The sequence below is a fragment of the Trichechus manatus genome, unplaced genomic scaffold, assembly GCF_000243295.1.
Source record: "Trichechus manatus latirostris isolate Lorelei unplaced genomic scaffold, TriManLat1.0 scaffold00049, whole genome shotgun sequence".
Classification (NCBI taxonomy): domain Eukaryota; kingdom Metazoa; phylum Chordata; class Mammalia; order Sirenia; family Trichechidae; genus Trichechus; species Trichechus manatus.
This window is the reverse complement of record NW_004443985.1, coordinates 7,826,183-7,846,928: the sequence shown is the minus strand read 5'-3', so window position 1 is coordinate 7,846,928 and position 20,746 is coordinate 7,826,183. Positions and strand designations below refer to the sequence as shown.

The following is a 20,746-nucleotide window of genomic DNA, read 5'->3' as shown; positions in this document are numbered from 1 at the left end:
CTGCTTCCCTTGATGGATGAGTAGAATTTGTCTGATCTAGTTTTGTAAACAGGACATCCCTTCCACGGCCTGGCTTGTGCTGGGAACTAAACTTTCTCTCTGATGTCTATTTTGAGTTACAGTCCCCAGCGTCCAGTCCCTGAGACCTGGAACGGTCTGATTTGTCTTTTTCTCCTGTGGGCCCCCATGGCATCAGTACCACTTTGCATTTCCTCTTCATTTCTGGCATCTGGAGAATTCCCTTTCTTTTGAGCTTGAAATATGCCTTACTTTTTTTGGTGGGGGAAGTTTCCTCATTATTTCTACATAATGTATTTTGGTGTATCATCTCTGACTACCATATTGCATGGAAATAATTGACTTACCTTGAGAAGTATTTTCGAATTCACTTCTGTTTTCTTTGAAGGTTTCTGACAGAATCTTACCCGGAGACCTGGAATTAAATGTGATATAGAACAAAACTCTAATTTTTTTTTTGAGAACGCTAAAGAATTGCCACAGTTTTGCCCTCCCTCCACCCTTCCTTCTGTCCATGCATTGAGTAGGTCTTGAGCATCTGTTTTGTGGCAGTCACTGTTCTACAATGGCTGGGGGAAGATTTCCTGCTGCTTCTGGAGCTTATAGTCTAGTGAGGGAGAGCAGTTAAGAGACAGTAAATAAGTAAATAGTATGTCAGATGGTGGTAAGTGCTGTAAAGAAAAGTCAGGGAGGTGGGCTAAGGACGTGAGGGATTGCAGTTTTACGTAGTGTAACTGGTGAAAGAAATTTATAGCATTGTCTTTGTAGTTTCAGTGATGGAGGAAGAAACGGCTCTTTTAGGATTTAGCTAAGGGTGCAAATGTAAATGCACATTTTAATCACTGAAGAATAACTCAGGAATAATGTCCTGTTGACTGTTCTTTGAATACTCTTTCTGTTGGCTATTCCTCTTTAAAGGAGAGGGGAAGGAGAATCACTGTTAACGGGCCCTTCCAGTGGAGTTATTTCCTTCCCCTCCCTAAGCACTTTGTGACATAAAAACTTTCATCCTTCCGGGAGTCCTAAATCATTGATCTTTGAATTCACCAACTGGCTGGTCCTTATTTCCATAGCCAAAATTGTTTACTTTCTTAATCTTGGGCTTGAAAAGAGGGAAGGCTTATTTATAAATACCTCATAATTCATTTTGCTGCCTAAGTTTTCTTCATCTTTTCTGCTTTTACTCATTTCCTTTTACACATACAACTATGGGCAAAATTGGGATGTGTTAAAACCCCATATTTGAGGGTAAGATAGACTAAGACCCTGTTTTGAAGTGAAAGCAAAAAAAAAGGAGTTAGCAGAATCAGTAGGAAAGTTACCTACTATTAAGTAGGAAATTTACCTATAGTTTTCATTGATACACATTTCAGTTTTAATCATTCCTCTTTTATATTCTGTCTTATCTTTCGCATTCTATTGATATATGTATCCCTCTATATTTGAGCTTTTTCTTTAGCATCCAATCCAAAAGGAACATTTTATTTTGTAGTATACAAAGAAGGCAAACGTTTTTGAGGTCTTGTTCTCAAACTTATTACAAAGACTGTGTAATGATAATAAAGAAGAGAACTTATGTTCGTATTTTTAGATACTTCATTTTATATATAGTGATTAAATTTTCCTTTTATTTATTTATTTTCTTTCTTTCTAGGTTTACCCAGGATTGATGATAACAGCGGGCCTTATTCATTGGATTTTAAATACATTGAACATAACAGTTCATATAAGAGATGTATGTGTGTTCCTTGCACCAACTTTTAGCGGCCTTACATCTATATCTACTTTCCTGCTTACCAGAGAACTTTGGAACCAAGGAGCAGGACTTTTAGCTGCTTGTTTTATTGCTATTGTACCAGGTTACATATCTCGGTCAGTAGCTGGATCCTTTGATAATGAAGGCATTGCTATTTTTGCACTTCAGTTCACGTACTACTTGTGGGTAAGTAACACTTAATGTTTTGTTACCATTAATACCCATGACCTTTCTGCTAAATTAGTGTAGGCTGTATTACTTAGATCCTACCTGAGGTAAAAAGCTTAACCCCACATTTGTGTTTCATCAATTATAGTTGCATGTAGAGATCATTGTTCCTGTTCATAATAAATTTAATAGTTGGTAACAGTAAAAATATGTCAGGCGTTTTTCCCTCTCTAGTTTTTTATATGTGTGTGTGTGTGTGTGTATAATTTCATTTTCACAACAATCCTGTGAGGTACATACTGTCGTGCCTGTTTTATAGATCACGATAATATCCTTAATTTATAAATTATAGCTCAAAAAAAGGATTATCAAAAGATAAACTCTTGATTTGTTTCAGGGGAAGGAGGTAAGAAATAGCTACTTAGGAAAGTTGAAATGTGGTTCAGTGGCTTGGGATTTCAAATTGTTTCCAAAACTAGCATTATTTATTTTGCTATTAGTAAATTATTGAAACATAGTTAATTTTGTTACTTTTACATGGAAAATGATGCTACTTATTGCTGGGTTCATCTTAAAGCTTGCATTCATTCATTTATTATTTGAGCTTTAGTTTATGTTCATACTTTTTAGTGGTGGAAATAGTAAAAAAATTTGTGTTGATATGGTTTTATATATTAAGTGTATTTTTAGGCAGGTAGATGAATGGCAGTGTGAGTTTTCTCTTTAATAACTAGTTTACATATTTTAAAACTACTTGACTAGTGGATATATTGCTTGGCAAGGAATTCCAGAGGAGAATGTTTGCGGTCACTCAGTAAAGACAATCACTTAATCTTGAAAAGAAAAGGAAAAAAGTACCTGTGGAGATGAAGATGGTGGCAAGCGGCAGGTGCTGCTATTGGTGTTGTAATCATCAAAGATGCTTAAAATGCTTAAAAACAAACTTTTTATGTATTGTGTGCAGCTGAGAAAGCTTGAAATTTTGGGACCCCAGTCATTCATAATGCCCTTTAAAAATATATAATTTTCTTAAGTTATAAAAATAATGGGTGTAAATCCAGATAGAGCTTGACAATATAATGTGAAGTAGAAAAATGGCAGTAGATTATGTACAGTATGATATCACTTATTTAAATTTTAAACAGTACAACTGTACTGTGTATTGTTTGTTTATACATGTTTATAATGAAAGTGTGAAAATGTGGTGTATATGCTTCGCGATAGTGGTTATTCCTGAGGATGGCTTAGTAGTATTGGGGAAGCAGTATGAATAGGGCTTTCAATTATGTCAGTAAAAATGATTTTGATAGAACTATCTGTTGCAAATATGATATATTAACATTTGTAGGTCTGGGTGACTAGGCTCACGACTGTTAAATTATTCTCTACTCTTCTATATGTTTGAAATATTTTGTAATAAACTAAAAAAATAGTATATCCTCTTTGTGGGAAATTAAGACAATATAGAAAAATACCTATAAAGAAAAAAAATTGCCCAGAGACAACTACCATTCATATTTTTTACATATTTCTAAATTTTTTTATGCTTTTAAGGAACACAGATATTGTGCTGTCCGTATAGGTTTGCTTTCTTTATTTTCTATTATCATACCATGAGTTTGAACCATTGGAGAAGTAGTCTCCTAACTGGTAATCTTCACTATCTTTCAGCCTTTTTTTATATTTAATGTTTTTTAATTGAGGCAAAATTCATCTAACATAAATTCACCATTTTAACCATTTTACAGTGTATAATTAATTGAATGGTTTTTAATGTATTCAGTGTTGAATGGATCACCACTAACTGAAATATTAGATCACCACTATCTAATTCCAGAACATTTCCATCACGCTGAAAATGTGGTGTATATGTTTCATGATAGTGGTTATTCCTGAAGATAGGTGAGTAGTATTGGGGAAGCAGTGTGAATAGGGCTTTCAATGATGTCAGTAAAAACCCTAAAAAGGAGCCCCCATATCTTCCAATTGCCTCATTCTTTCATCCGTTGGTAACCACTAATACTTGGGTCTATGGATTTGTCTGTCCTGGGCCTTTTGTATATACAGAATCCTACAGTGTGTTGCCCTTTGTGTCTGGTTTCTTTTACTTAGCATAACATTTTCAGGGTTCATCGTGTGGTAACATGGGTCAGTAATTCTTCCTCTTCATGTCTGAATGGAGCTCGGGTGGTGCAGTGCTTAAGAGCTCGGCTGCTAACCAAAAGATTGGCAGTTCGAATCCACTAGCTACTCCTTGGAAACCCTATGGGGCAGTTCTACTCTGTCCTGTAGGGTCGCTATGAGCTGGAATCGATTCTGATGCCAACAGGTTTGTTTTGGTTTTGGTTTATGTCTGAGTAATATTCCACTGTATGGCTATACGACATTTGTTTATCCATTTATCAGTTGATGGACGTTTGGCTTGTCTTCACCTTTTGGCTGTTATGAAAAATGCTGCTGTGAACATTTGCGTGTAAGTTTTTATGTGAGCATATGTTTTTAATTCTCCTGGGTAAACACCTAGGAGTAGAATTTCTGGGTCATATCATAACTCTCCAGACTGTTTTCCACAGATTTCCACCAGCAACGTATGAGAGTTAGAATTTCTCCACATCCTTGCCAAAACTTAGACTTTGTGTGTGTGTGTGTGTGTGTGTGTGTGTGTGTGTTGTTATAATAGCCCTCCTAGTGGGTATGAAGCAGTGTCTCATTGTGGTTTTGATTTGCTTTTCCCTAATGACTGATGACGTTGTGCATCTTTTCATGTGCTTATGGGCCTTATTGGCCGTCTGTGTATTTTCACTGGAGAAGTGTCTGTTCACGTCATTTGTCCATTTTTTAATTGAGTTGTTTTGTCTAGTTATTGTTGAGTTGTAAGAGTTCTTTATATATTCTGAATACTAGAATCGTATCAGATTATATAATTTGCAAATATTTCCTCCCATTCTGTGAATTGTCTTCACTTTCTTGATAGTGCCTTTTTTTGATACACAAAAGTTTTAATTTTGGTGAAGTATAATTTATGTTTTTTCTTTGGTTTTGGGTTTTGGTGTCATATTTAAGAAACCATTGCCTGAACCAAGGTCATGAAGATTTACCCCTGTGTTTCTAAGAGTTTTATACTTTTGGTTCATACATTTAGATATTTGATCCATTTTGAGTTAATTTTTCTGTGTGGTGTGAGATAGGTGTTCACCTCCTTTTTTTTTTTTTTCCTCCACGTGGGTATCCAGGTTTCCAACACTATTTGTTGAAAAAACTATTCTTTTCCCGTTGAATGGCTGTGGTACCCTTGTTGAAAATCAGTTGACTTAGATATCTAAGTTTTATCTATGGACTCTCAATTCTGTTCTGCTGGTTTATATGTCTGTCTGCATGTCAGTACCAGACGGTTTTGATTACTGAAGCTTTGTAATAAGTTTTGAAATCAGGAATTATGAGTCCTTCAGTTTTGTCCCCGCCCACCCCCAGATTGTTTTGGCTATTTGAGGTCCTTTGTATTTCCATGTGCGTTTTAGGATCAGCTTGCCCATTACAATATTATTGTTTAAAGTGACATGATATTGTTTTATTAATTCAGCAGATATTTTTCTGGAATGCTGTCGGTATGAACCAGATGCCCTTTTATATGTTGATTATGAAGTTGATAATTGTCTTTAATTTCTTAGTGCTGCTGTAACAGGAATTCCACAAGGGGTGGCTTTAATGAAGACATTTATTTTCTCATAGTTTAGGAGGCTAGAAGTCCAAATTTAGGGCTTCAGCTCTAGGGGAAGGCTCTCTTTGTCTGCTCAGGGGAAATCCTTGTCTCAGCTTCTCTAGCATTCTTTCTTGGAAATCTCTGTGTGGCATCTGTTTTTCCCTCATTCTTGCTTTCTTTCTGTGCCCAATCTGCTCTTTTATATTTTTAACATAACAAAGAAAATTCTGTTCCCAAATGGGATTACATCTACAGGTATACCAGAAACACCCGTTGCTGTAGAGTCAATTCAGACTCATAGTGATGCTATAGAACAGGGTAGAGCTGGCCCGAAGGGTTTCCGAGGCTGTAAATCTTTGCAGAAGCAGGCTACCACATCTTTCTCCCGTGGAGCAGCTGGTGGGTTCAAACCTCCAACCTTTCAGTTAGCAGCTGAGCACTTAACCACTGCACCACCAGGGCTCCCTTATTTACAGGTGTAGGAGTTAGGGTTTACAACACATATTTTTGAGGGACACAGTTCAATCCATAGTAACCACCTAGTAGGAGAAATTGTTACCAGGTGGAAACCTCAGGTTTTGCTCAGTGTGACTTGTATCGGCCAATAAACGGGAGACCGAGGTGGGTGGGAGAGCATAAAGATGCCTTTATTTCGTTCCCCAAGGAAGGAACCAGTTGGGGCTATTGCCGCTAAGACTGCTTTAAAAGGGCCAGGGGAAAAAAATTACTTTTAAGGAGTTTACAAGCAAGTAAGGGAGTTCATACAAGTTACGTCAGCAATGTTCTTAATCATACCACGCAGGCCCCAGGATTTTCACAGGGCAGACCAAGCAAACGAACTGGAATTCTGATGCGGATTGCAAGGCCGGCCAAGCAGTGGAACTGGAAGTGGTGAGGTCGGCCAAGCAAGCTGCAGTGGAATTTTCTGCAGCCTGCGGACCTCTGTATTAAAATTATAGATGCCATACTGCTTTTAAGGATTCCAGGATGACAGCATGAGAAAGCATTCTGAGGAACTAGGAGATTGTTACCTAGTGACTTTGTCCTTTGGCCTGTTTTTTAAAGCAGGGTGTTTAAAATAAAATCAGAAGACTTGAGTTTGAGTTCTAGAATAGTAAGTTACTTTCTGACTTTTTGGCAAGTTGTTTGACACTTTGGAATCTCGTTCAGTTTCCTTGTAAGTAAAATAGAGAAAATGTTTTGGCTATAGAATTGTCATAGATACTGATATTTATTTAAAGCTTGATTGTTGCCAGTTGCAAGTGAAAACAATAAAAGCTTTATCCACTCTGAAAAGTTATTTGAAGACCAAATGAAGTGACGAAAAGGGAAAACATTTGGTATTCTCTAAAATATGTTAGAAATGTAAGTTGTCTACTAATTTCTGATCTGGTGTTTTTTTTTTGTGGGGTTGCCGTGAGTTGGAATTGACTCAACAGCAACTGTTAACTGGTATAAACCAATGTACTGTGTTACAATATTGTTTTTGAAGCACTGTTGGTGATATAAGATGGAGTTGTCAAAGACATTTTTGGATACACTTTTAGATTCATGTTCTATAGAGATTTTCATCTTTTTTTATTGTTGTTGTTGTTAGGATAGAGTAGAGGCCCCGGAGTCAAACTGCCATGGTTTGGTTTCCTCTTGGTTTGAATTCCAGCTTGGTCACTTTAGTATGAGTGTAACCTAGAGCAAGTTGTTTGAACCCCTGTGCCTATTTCATCAACCCTAAAATGGAAATAGTAGTACCTACCTCGTATGGTTTAAATAAGTTTATATATATATATATATGTAAAGGTATAGAATAGTACGGGGGACATGTTTATTATTATTTCTATTCTTTACCAACACTAGAGGACATGATTTAGAAAAATATTTAACTAATGGAGATAAAATAGTACTTCCGGAAAAAAAAAAAAAAAAAGAACCTGTTGCTGTCAAGTCGAATCCAACTCATCGCAACCCTATAGGACAGAGTAGAGCTGCCCCACAGGGTTTCCAAGGAGTGCCTGGTAGATTCGAACTGCCAGCCTTTTGGTTAGCAGCCGATTTCTTAACCACTATGCCACCAGGGTTTCCAAGATAGTACTTGGAACGGTACTTAACATGTTGCCTCCCATAGATTTTTTTCTTAAGGTCAGATTTGTCGAGGTATAATTTACATACAGTAAAAATCATCCTTTTAAGGTGTACATTAATGTCACATCAAGTTGGTTGGTGGTGGTGTTTAAGCACTCCCCCTCCTTTTTTTTCAAGTTTTATTGATTGCTGAGAGGCAGTTACTGAAATCTCCAACCACAAATGTTGAATTATCTATTTTTCCTTTCAATTCCATTAGTTTCTGCTGTTTATCTTAGAGATCTGTTTGACACCTATATGTTTATAATTTTTATGTTTTCCTGGTATGTTGACCCTGTTATTAAAATGAAAAAAATATTTTTTATCTCTAGAAACATTTCTTAGTGCCTGATACTAAGCCACTCTATCTCATTTGATTCCTGTTTTCATGGTACATCTTCTTCTGTCCTTTAACTTCATACTACTTGCATCTCTGAGTGTAAAAGGTTTGTCTCATAGTTGTATGTAATTGGATCTTGTTTTTTTTTTTTTTAGTCCAGCCTGGACATCTCTACCTTTTGATGGGGGGTTTAGTCTGTTCCTGTTTAATTCAGTTATTTTTAATAGGATTGCATTAGTGTATGCCATTCTCCATTTGTTGTCTGTGTGTCTCATTCCTTTTTTACTCCTTTCTTCCTCCTTTACTGTTGTCTTCTGTGTTATTTTTAAGTGTGCCATTTTTAATTCCTCAGATTTTTTTTTAGTTTGTCTTATGTTTGTAATAGAAATTAAGAAGAAAATTCGGACAGTCTTGTATTTATCCCATATTTACAATTTCCAGTGCTTTTCCTTCTATCCCATGGGTCTGAGTGTATATATGGTGTCATTTTCTTTCAGCCTGAAGGACTTTTTTCAGTAGTTTTGGTAAGGCAAGGCTGATAGTAATGAGTTCTCTCAATTTTATTTGCATTTTTAAAAGATAGTTTCACTGGATAGAGAATTCTTAGTTGACATTTTTTCATTCAACCCATACCTGTTGCGGTTGATTCAGTTCTGACTTAGTGACCCTATAGGACAGAGTAGAACTGCCCCGTAGGGTTTCCAAGGAGCGACTGGTGGATTCAAACTGCCGACCTTTTGGTTAGCATCCAAGCTCTTAACCACTGTGCCACCAGGGTCCCCTTTTTGACCATAGAGGATGTTATTCTGCTCTTATCTTCTGGCCTACATTTTTTACTGATTGCTTATATTGTTCCGTATGCTGTGATTTTCTCTTTTCCTTTTTGTCAACTTTTTATCTTTGTCTTTCAGCAGTTTATGATTTGTCTAGATGTGGTTCTCTTTGTGTTTTTATGTTTATAATACTTGGAGTTCCTTGGCTTCCTAGATCGACAGATCACTGTTTCCCATCATATATGGGAAGTTTTCAGATACTATTTTCTTTAAATATTTTTTCTGTCCCTTTTGTGTAGCCTCTCCTTTTGGGACTTCCATTTTTTTCTGTATTCTTTGAATAATTACTGTTGACCTATCTTCCTGTTCACTGATTTGTTCTGGCATTCAAATTTGCTGTTAAGTCTAGTGAATAAATTTTTCATTTTGGTTATAGAACTTCTCAGTCTAAAATTTTCAGTTGGTTCTTACTTTATTCATACACATACACGTGCACATGTACACATATGTATTTGTTCCTGGAAGAATATACACATATATATACATGTGTGTATGTGTATATAAAATTCCTAATTGAAATCCCGTCATTTCATCACTTTTTCCATTAGTTTCTTGAACATTGTTGTTGGATGCTATCACGTCAATTCCAATATAATGTTCTTTAATTATTTAGTCTTTTGAATCTAACATCTGGGCTCACTCAGTCCATTTCTATTGAGTGCCCTTCCCCGCAAACAATGGATTGTGCTTTCCAATTTCTTTTCATGTCTTGTAGTTTTTGGTTGGAACTGGACTTTGGATAATACAGTGAAACCTGTGAGAGCCAGAACTCAATAGGACTGCCTTGTTTTTCCAGGTCTTGCAAGTTTCTTGCCGTTATACAGGTTCTGTCTTTCGCAGGTGTTAACTGTAAATTGTAGTAACTTTGGGTTCTCTTTCATTTTTCTAAAGTGTGTTGGTTTGTTTTAGTAACTTGCTTGGACTTTAAGAATGAGTCTGTCTCTTCCATGGTGTGTATCCGTTGATGTCTCTGCTCAGTTAATTTTAATTATTTTTATATTAATTTGTTTCCTAGGGATCACCCCTGTGTTTGCATAGATTATAGGTAAACCAAAGATTTGAACAGAGTTTGTGCTGACCTACCTTGAGCTCATAAGGCTCCTACTCTGCCATTAAATCAGTTTGTGGGTTGATGAATGCATTCAAAGATGCAGCCATTTCTCAAATCTCATTGGCTTTTAGCCAGTTTTCTCAGGTCTTCTCCATGCCACACGCACAGATTCCCAGTCATCTGGGGTGTGTGTGGCGAGCTTATTTTACCCCTTCTGTGCCTTTCTCATTTCCAGTGTCTCCTCATTTGATGTATGACTAGCCCACCACTCGCCCCAACTAGTACTGCAGCTTTGGCCTAGTAAAGTTAAGGGGTTTTCCATTTATTCCTGAGTTTATCAGTCTTAGCTGGAAAAGCTGTTTGTTTTCACTCTCTCTCTCCCCACCTCCATACCTCCAGCCCTGCATCACGTCTGCCTCCTCAGGCAGCAGAGCTGCTAGTTCCCTTGCCCAGTCTCAGGCTGATTAAACTACCATACTTGTCAGCCATCCTGAGTGTGGGGAGAAGGGAATGCTTTGGGAGCAGCCCCAGGCAAGAAGGCTGACTCCAGCTGTTCCTCCGAAGCTGTAGAAGTTTTTCAAGAATAAATGCTTCTTAGTTTGTTTGTCTGCGTTTGGTCAATTTCCAGTGCTCTGAAAGGGTGGTTTTAGACAATTTTATCCAGTGTTTTCCCGCTTTTTTCTTCCCACTAAGAAGTATCTAAACTTCATACCACCCATAAGCAGAAATTTCTTTGTCAGTCTTTTAAAAATCTTCCTGTGGATAAGCGATACCATTTCAGCAGCTTTAGAAGGTGAATAAAGGGAGGTTTATTTATTTATGTTATTAATTTAATAAGTAGAATTTTAATGGCTTATGACTGAGAAGTTAGATAATAAACTTAATATGGTAAAACAGTTTGATTTGGGAAACACTATTGTAAACTTATTAGCTTGGTTTTCTAACTTCTGCTTAATCCAATTGCAACTTAAACTCATCTAGTCTTTTATCTTTTTATTTTCTTCTGCCGAAGTTGTCTGTTTCAGGCAAACTGGGCTGGCTATTTGTTGGCTCCAAGATTTTCCCCTCGTGCATTTTTCTTTGCTTTCGCCCATATTCAAATCTAATTTTCCATCTTCCAGCTCAGTATTTTCTTCAAAATGCCTTGACGATAAGGAGAAGAGGTCTAATGTTAGAATGTCTTCTGGTACCATCCACAGGATGCAGTGCTACTTATTTAATTCGTAGAACTTTATGAGGAGATATTTATGGGTTAAGATACAAGAGGTTCTGAAAGATTAGGTAATTTACTCCCTAATCACACAGAGCTAGCTTTTGAATGCGGGTGTTTATGAATTTCAAACTCATGTTGTTGCTACATGCCTTTGCTCAAGCATGTTAATATCAACATGTCAAAGATTGAGTTAAAAAAACACCCATTCATACCCACCGTTTCTTGGCCTTTTTCTCACGTTGATGTTTCAAGCCAGGAAACTAGTAATTCTCTTCATCTTTTCTCCATTATGCTCCAAATCCAGCAGCTCATCAAAAACTGTTGGTTTGGCCCTTGAACATAGCCTATCCATCTGCATTTCTGCTTCTCTAAATTTGGATCTCAACACTCACCTAGTCTATTATACCAGCCTCCTGACTGACTTCTGCTACCAGTGGCATGTTCTTCTCATCTATTCTTTAAATGCGTATCTGAGTTTTCTTTTAAAATCACGTACTGATCATGCGGCTTTCCTCTTTCAGGCCTCCACTTCTGGACTCCCGGTTCCCCATAAATGAAGACAAATCTTGAGCAGGACTTAGAAAGCCCCAGCTTGCTTTTCAGGCATCGTCCCCTAACGTGTCTCTCTGTTTCCTTCTGAGCAGTTAAGCTGCTGTTCTCTGCCTTTGCCTTGCCCATTTGTACTCGCCCTTCACGGCCTGCCTGTGTGAAAGCCCGACCGTTCTCTCAGACAGACTCCGTTACTCTCATTTCTGTTGTCATAGCCCTTAGTCCATACTACCTGTCTCTGGTTTTGTTTTCCTTTAACATTGTAGCATCTCTGAAATTAGGATTTGTGTTGCAAATGATAGTCACAGATTCTATGAAATATGGTATCCTACTTAGCTGCTTTTCTGTTTACCTACCTCCCTAGGTTATGAGCTTTGTAGGTGCTCACAATTTTTAAATTCCACACCCCTACTTTCTTTATCTATATACCTGCTACTGGGGAATAGATTCACTGTGGGTGGATGATTGGACACCTTGCATCTTTCCTGTCTCATTGCTTTCAAAGTTCTGCTGAAATGCCACCAGCTGACTGAAGTTTCTTGTAATTTTAATAATCCAGCCGTAATTGTTTTCTTGCCTGTGAGCTCTTTCAGCATTTGGGGTCTAAAAGGACCTTCTGACACTGTCTGTAATTGCTGTATGGCCCGTGTCGTGTTGTGCCTGGACTCCAGTTCTTGCCTTTGAGTCTTCTCTCTCCAGTTGGGGTAGGATTGAGTGTATGTGATTGTGTGTGTCTAACATAGCCTAGCAAAGCTTTCTGTACATTAGTAAATACTGAGGAATATGTTTGACTTACAGCATGTATCCTTTTCTCATTCTGTCTCAGTCCATACAATTGGTTTTAAAGTCTGAGAGAATTTTAGGGTATAAACTGTATTTAGTTTATACCCTAAAAAGATAAAATTTATCTTGATTTTTGTAATAGACTGTAGCAGTCAGGGTCCAGTCAGGAGATGGAAATGACACAGTGGGTTAAATAGATGTTTTATATATAAAAAATTAGTTATGATAAAAGAGTAACTATAAGATATAAGGAAACTCTGCATAGTATCCAAGGGCTGAGTACCCAAGGAAGGACAGACTTGAAAGGGGTTCAGACCTCAATGGAGAAGGTGTGGTTCAGCCCCCTGATGGCAGAGTTCACTTGTTCTGCCAGGCCAGAGCTGGTCTGGAGCTGCTTGGGGAGGCTGGCCATCGGCAATCTGTGGCATGGGTGTGCAGTGGAAGTCTGGCCTTCCGAGTGTGTGTGGAAGCTGTGATCACCGTGTCAGGAGGGCTGCAGAAAGATAATCAACAGATCAAAGCTGCAAGGCCACAGAGACTGTGCTCTGGGCCAGTGGCTGGCGTGGGCTCCACTAGATGGTCCTCAAACCCACACTGCCGACCCCTATCCTGCACCTGGAAAGGCAGGGCAGTCTCCTCTCCTGCGGTGTTCCTCCAGCGCCCTCTACTGAAAAAGCTTAACTACATGCTCACTTTAAAGGAGAAATGCCTAAAGGTATTATTCTAAACATAAACTGAAGGGTGCGCTCAGAACTGATAGACAAAAAATTGATGACAACACACAGATAATGAAAGACTGAATGGTCAGTTTTAAGCTTTCCATGACAGTTTCAAGCTTTCCCTGACATTTTTCTTTAGCTCCAGCCTGCTGAATAGCCTCCTCCTTTCTTCTCTCTAGCTCTAGGTTGAACTATTTCTTTCTTATTTGTTCTATTGATCTCCCTCCCCCTTTGTCATTCGTTGGACCTGTAGCCTTGCTTGTCCCTGTCCTTGGGATTCCTATCGGCTTCTGGCCCATCTCATCGTCTGAGAATACTGTTTCTTCCAGCCTTTTGGAACAGTCTTTCCATTTCCCTAGTTCATGCCCCACTTCCTAAAAATGATCTTTCCGTCTCTCTGTCCTTTGGATACAGTTTTGGCAATGCCACTTGGTTCTAGCTCCCTTCTGCAATTTCTGGAGATCAGGTATAATAGGAATAATCTCTAATCTGCCCTGGGAAATTTTTTCACTTTTAAAGTTTTGCAACATTTTAATATATCCCCTTCCGTATTCACCCCTACCTTGTTATTTCACCCCGTCAAAGGAAGCCCCTAGCCCTTCTTAAAATCAGGGTTTCCTTTTTTTTTTTTTTTCCGGAGGGGAGGGTATATTTTGTTATATATGTACTATGATGTTGAATTCAAAATAGATTTTCACTAGTCTGTTAAGCGTTATGAACCAGGATTGGTTTTTCTTTCCTTTCTTCCCTGTCTCCCTCCCTTCAGTTGTATTCGTTTTGACAATTCTTTCTCCCCCCAAGAATTTGGATACCACCTGGCCGTTTGTTTTAATGGTATTATTCTAGTAGAGTCCCATTTTAAAAGTAAAGAATTTCTTGAAATCAGCTCTGTGAGACACTGTTAAATTTAAACTTGCCTATCAGGACATAAAGATCTTTTAATATAGAATTGATTATATTATAGGATTTATGTCTCTTATTTCAGACACTCGCTTGATTCATCTTAAAGGTGATCCTTTCTACTGACATAAGTTTTTAGAATTTGTGTTTTTGAAATTTAAAGTTCCGTTTTCTGATGGTGCTAATATATTTTGCTTTTTACAGATGAGTATATAAGCTTTTATTTGGAAATTAGGGGCCCTGGTGGCACGGTTAAGAGCTCAGCTACTAACCAAAAGGTCGGCACTTTGAATCCACCAGCCACTCCTTGGAAACCCTATGGCACGGTTCTGTTCTGTCCTATAGGGTCACTATGAGTTGGAATCAACTCGACGGCAACGGGTTTGGTTTTTTTGTTTTTTTTGTTTTTTTTTTTTTTTTTTTTTTTTTTTTTTTGCTTTCATTGATTTCAGTTGTCTGTAGTTCAGAGTAAATTCAGAATTTTACTTACATATCATCAGACTTTAGAAATTGTTTTAGGAATATAGATCTCTTGAAGCTATAATAGTATCTGCAAATTTCTGAATGTAATGAAGAAAAGTTTTCAACAATGAATGCTCAAGTTTGAATTACACATAAGTTGTATATGATCATATATTCAAATGGAAAAAATATAGATTAAGGTGCTATGTCTGACCAACCATATGCAAATGTAGATTTACTGAACAGGTATATAATGGGATGTTTATTTGCTTTCTACAAAGGTTTCATCCATAGGAGCCTCTAAAGGATGAGCCTTTCTTAAGGCAGTTAAAATATATTTTAAAAAATCGTTTCTGGTAACTTTAGCAAGTCAGTGTATATCCTGGAAATTCTTTCGTTAAGGTTTCATTTTGTTGATAATAATCATTTTAAGATAGAAGATCTAATAAAAAAATGTAAATTGTTGCTATTGAGATGGTTCTTTTTACGAAAACTACATAACAAAAAAAGAATAAAAAATGCCTGACTCCTGAGCTGTGTTATATACGTATATAAGTAAATTTAAGTAACATTTGAGTGCTGTTTTTTTATAACCTTGGCTTTTTATAGCTCAAGTTTACTAAACATTTAACTTTTTCTTTTTTTTAAAAATTCAGCAGGAGCATTTATAAACATTTATATCAGTTGCTTTATTTATTTTTGTTTTTAGGTAAAATCTGTAAAAACTGGGTCAGTTTTTTGGACAGTGTGCTGCTGCCTATCATATTTCTATATGGTAAGATTCCGTGTTTGAAACTACATGAAGTCTAACAGATCTTTGGAATTTGGACCAGTTCCTCTTCTTTCTCATCCAGGGCTTGTTCTCTACTTCCTTTCTCCTAAAATCTTTAGGATTTAAATTTAAATTTTGGATGAATTAAAAACCTTCAAAGCATTAAGGCAAGAAAGATGCAAGGCATCCAGTCATCCACCCACAGTGGATCTATTCCAGTAGCAGGCACGTAAATAAAGAAGGGGTATGGGATGCTAAGGTGATTATTGGCGCAAATGGTTCTTTCAAACTTTTAATTACCAGAGCACATCCAAGAACTTTGTTCTTGATAAGACCTTATTGCCTGTTGTTAAATACACTGAAAACATTAATAAATTCTATTGGATAAAAATGAACATTCTCTTATAATCTTTTATTAAGTTAGACCAGAACATCCTAAATTATTCTGATTAGATAGCATATTCTAACTTTGTGGTATAGACTAAACATTAAAATTGGATCTTGCTTTGTTATATATTTGTAGGAAACAATTTATACTTGAGTAACACTTTTTATTTTGAGGACTTTAAAGCATATCCTGATCATCTGAATATTTCTTTTGGTTGAGCTGTTGATGGGTGCTAACATTGTTCTTACTCTCAGTGAAATTTCTTGCAACATATTTATCATAAAAAATGGGTGAAATTAAGAACCGTTTTTTCTTTAAAAGATTTTATGATCTATATCATAAACTCTTTTTCTACGTGACAGTCTTTTTGCTTGCCAATTCACAAATGAGTAATATTTTCAACTTTCTTGTTTAATCTAATTTGAAAAATTTTGCCAGTCTATGTAGAAAAACATTGGATTTGTGGGATCATGCTGTTTCTTAGTTAATTGTCAGTAAAAATTAGAATAGGCTGTTAGGAGATTTTATACAGTTTGTATTTAAGCATTACTCAAAATTGCTAAAAATCTTAGTGTTTTGTATTTGCTTGTTACATGTTTACATTGTCATGACAAGTAAAGTTTATTTATTTTAAAAGGTAAAAATACAAACTATTTAACTTAGCATTTCTTTCCTCATAGGTCTCTGCTTGGGGTGGTTATGTGTTTATCATCAACCTGATCCCACTGCATGTATTTGTGTTGTTACTGATGCAGAGATACAGCAGAAGAGTCTACATAGGTGAGTGCTTTGGCTTTTAAAATCTCTAAGAGGTGTTACGTGTAGATTCTTTTCATTGAAAAGACATTTTTGTTTGACCAGTATTACACATGAAAAAGTAAAAATAATTGTCTTTGTCTTGCTTTTGATATTAATAAGGAGGTTCAGGCATTTTTATATTAAGTGCTTTGTTACCAACTTTTTCTTGAGTCTTTGTTTTGTTATTGTAGAAATTAGGCTAGGTGTAATATTTGTCAGCCATTTTCTTTTATTTTTGGGAATAGGCACTTATATCATGAAAATCTTCGGCTCCTTTTATATCACACGTTATTCAAATTCAGGTTCATCACCACAAGAGATTGAGCATTCTCAAAGTGAACATTTTGACAAACTTGAAAGTCCTATTTTGTATAGTATACAAATAGACTGTCTGTTTTCTTTAGAAAACCTTTATTTTTTTCTACAGGTTTCAAAACAAATCTTCTGAATAAGATGTTTAGTGATAGATTAACTCATTTTCTTTAATGGAGATAGGCTTTTTTGTTGAATTAATCAGAGAGAAATTGTGATCTGAAACCAACATCTTAGTAAAATACAAGCAGTCCCCGGGTTACGAATGTCCGACTTCCTGACAACTGGTACTTAAGAATGGACTGCCATAAAGGCTATTATATTAAAATTTGAGTTGAATACGGTGGTTTATAATAACACACTCACTACTTGGTTATGCACATGAAAACATTGCACGGTTTAGAAGTGTTGAAGTGTTTCCTATGCACAGAAAGGTAAAGTATATACTATATACTAAGACAAACCTTTGACACTAAACAAGAACTATGTGTACCTGTTGGGAGTTACCTACAAATTTGACTTAAAGACAGACTTAGGAATGGGTCTCGTACGTAACGTGGTGACTGCCTATATTACAATTCCATAATAGTAATGTTGTTGAACAGCAGGAGCGCAGAGATAAGGCCTACTTAATCAAATAGAAATTCATCTTTAAAAAGATAGTAGCTTTGGCAAACAGTTTGGCAGCTCTTCAAAAAGTTATCCAGCAATTCCACTCCTAATTATTTTCTCCAAGAGAACTGAAAATATATGTTCACACAAAAACTTGTGCATAGCAGCATTATTCATAATAGCAAAAAAGTGAAGACCACCCAGTGTCCATCAACTGATGAATGAATAAACAAAATGGGGTATATCCATAGAATGGAATATTCTTCAGCTATAAAAAGGAGTGAAATACTGATACATGCTACAACTTGGATGAGTCTTGAAAACATTACGGTAAGTGAAAGAAACCAGAATCAGGAGGCCACATATTGTGGTTCTGTTCATGTGAGATGTTCAAAATGGGCAAATCCCCAGAGAAAGAAGGTAGATTAGTGGTTGTCAGGGAGGTGGAGAGGAGTTGGAAAGAGGGGAGTGGGAAGTGACTGCTAACGGAGTCAGGGTTTCTTTTTGTGTTGATGAAATGTTTTTGGAATTAGATAGTACTGATGGTTGCACATTGTTGTGAATATACTAAAAACCACTGGAATGTATATTTTAAAAAGGTGACTTTTACAGTGAATTTATGAGTTAGAGAGTGAACGTGAATTATGTCTTCAATTAAAAATAAAAACGAAACTAAAAACATCAGTATATTAGTTACATTTATAACCATTTTACCATACTTTGTAACAATTGTCACTGAAACAATTATAGTAACTTATGTCAAGTTCTTAATACGCACCACAAACTGTTCCCAGTTCTTTACGTTTACTTACTTCATGTAATCTTCATAACTACAAGGTGAGGGTGTGTACTGTTACTATCCTCATTTTACAGGTGAAACAGGTGAGGACACAACAGTCTGTTCCAGATCACGTAGCCAGTAATGGAGCTGAGGTCTGAATTCAGATGTTTTGGCTCCAGAGCCCATGATACTAAAAACTGCTGTAACTGCTATCTGCCATATAAATAAATACCTTACCATTGCAATGTATCAACCTATGGTAGCGCTGTACCCTGAAAAACTATAAACAGTAATTGGGACCCAGAAAAATGAATGATAGGTTGATACATTGCAATAGTAAAGGTATTTGGTTTTTTATTTTTTTTTTAAGAACATAAAAATATTTTTAAAAAGTAAAATGGTTACAGAGGAGGAACTAAAAATTTATCTTAAAAAAAAATTGGGGTCCTGGAAATTTGATGGTCATGGGAATAGAGCAGGGAGAAGATTTTTGTGACATGCCCATGAATTAAGAGGAAGAAAAGCCAAAGAAGTCAGAAGTAGCCAGATAAATCATTGTTAAAGGGGTCAAATGGAAATAGTTTCTGTGTAAAAATGTCAAATGCAGGCAGTGTCCAGCTCCCTTTGAATGTCAGCACTAAGGTCTAGAAGGATGAGAGGTGAGGGAGAAGCTTGGATTTGGTGACTGGGGTTTCTCTAGTCACTTTAGAAAAGCATGCAACTAGTACTGCTTTGGTTGATTCTTGAGGATGTTCTTCTTTTCTGAGGGAAGAAAAATAGGATGACTTAGGGGTGTTGTGTGTACTCCTGTTCTCTTATCTTTTACTCTACCTGTATAACACTAGGAGTATTTTTGGTGATTTTTATGCTGCTTTTATACCATTTACTTTTAAATGGATAGAAAATGTTAGTATAGAGCCAGTGGTTTTCCTCCATCATCCTCAATGTCTCAGGGTTTAAGTTAGATTTAATTTAACTTAATGGCTCTGAAAAAATATGGAAGGCACCGTAAAGTGTTTTTATGATGGTCCTTTGCTTTTAGCCCATAGCATCCTTTGTAATTCTCCCTCCCCTTAAGCAGCAATAGTTAGATGAAAGAATAATGATTTCTAAATGGTAAAGTCAAGAAAATTATATAAGCTGTAAGTGTGGTTGTATTCCACAAACCAAATTGCATGAAATAAAAATGAATTATTTGAAATAATTATGAAAATGGCCTCCCCTTTGAGTACATGTTTGCATATTTCCTTAGAACTGGTTCTTAAGCCAGAGAGAACTGTCAGAGTTGGTTCACAATGGAAAAGGGGCACATAGAAGGTCATTTGGGTGTGTCGTGGAAGGAGAGGAGTAGCATGGGAGTAGGGGAAGGTTGCAAGAGAAGCTGAGATGGGAGACCTATCTACTGCATGAAATCTTGGGGGCGGGGTACAAATTGAAGTATTTTGGGAAGATATGTATAGAACTTGTTGAGTTTTACTATTAGGAAGTGAATTATACAAAATTAAGTTACAAATTATATTTTAGTAAACACCCAAACCTTACTTTGCGTTTATAGAAAGACTTGGTTTGCAGGAATTATCACATAACTCTGATGAGATGTAAAATGATTTAACTTTTCTCATTTGATAAAAGTTGAAAATGATCACACTTTGCCTTTATGTCATTAAAAAAACCCAAAACCAAACCCGTTGCCATTGAGTCGATTCCAACTCATAGTGACCCTATAGGACAGAGTAGAACTGCCCAGGAGAGTTTCCAAGGAGCAGTTGGTGGATTCCAACTGCCATCCTTTTGGTTTTTTGTGGTTTTTTTTTTTTCTTTTTTAATGTCATAAAGAAATTATTAAAGATACATTTATTTTTAAGGATGTTCACTGTGGTGTTATTTTTAATTGTAAAAAGATGGAACTAGCTTAAATGCCCAATAGGGAAATGATTGCTTAAATTATAGTGTTGCTATGTCATAAAACACTGCAGCTATTAAAATGTAATCTTTTTGAATATTTGATGATATAAGAAAATGTTAATAAAAAACAGAATAGTAAGGATTACCATTGGTTTTATTTTTTTTTATACTTTGGTTTCCAAGTTTTGTACAAGCATGTTTTAAATTCACGAGGAATGACTGTCCTTCTCTAACAGGTTTTGCTATATATGATTTTAGCAGTTTTTTTAAAAAAATCTAACAACTGGTTTTCAGTTTATAGACATGAATTTTAACTCTAATGGCTTATAAGGGCTGTGTTCACTGAATTAGAATAATAGTTTAAGAAGAGGGAAGAAATACTAGTTTTTAGTATTGGGTGGTTTTCAAATGTAGCGAAGCAACTTGTTTATGGTATTGTCTACTTTTTTTTTTTTATTGTACTTAAGATGAAGGTTTACAGAACAAATTGTTTCTCATTAAAGTCAGTACACATATTGTTTTATGACATTGGTTAACAACCCCACGACATGTCAACACTCTCCCTTCT

At 36.3% G+C, this 20,746-nt stretch overlaps 1 protein-coding gene across 6 annotated transcripts in view; it reads left to right on the top strand.

Annotated features, from left to right (window-relative positions):
* The window catches only part of STT3B (STT3 oligosaccharyltransferase complex catalytic subunit B), a 103,983-nt gene that overhangs the window by 40,559 nt on the left and 42,678 nt on the right, over positions 1-20,746 (top strand). For all 6 annotated transcript variants that reach the window (XR_002824278.1, XR_002824277.1, XR_002824276.1 and 3 more), the window contains exons 3-5: positions 1,673-1,960; positions 15,320-15,385; positions 16,451-16,550. Coding sequence is in view for 2 of the 6 variants with exons in the window: in XM_004377356.3 (XP_004377413.1) it covers positions 1,673-1,960; positions 15,320-15,385; positions 16,451-16,550 (454 nt within the window). In the remaining 4 variants the exon portion in view is untranslated. The remainder of the gene's footprint in view (positions 1-1,672; positions 1,961-15,319; positions 15,386-16,450; positions 16,551-20,746) is intronic.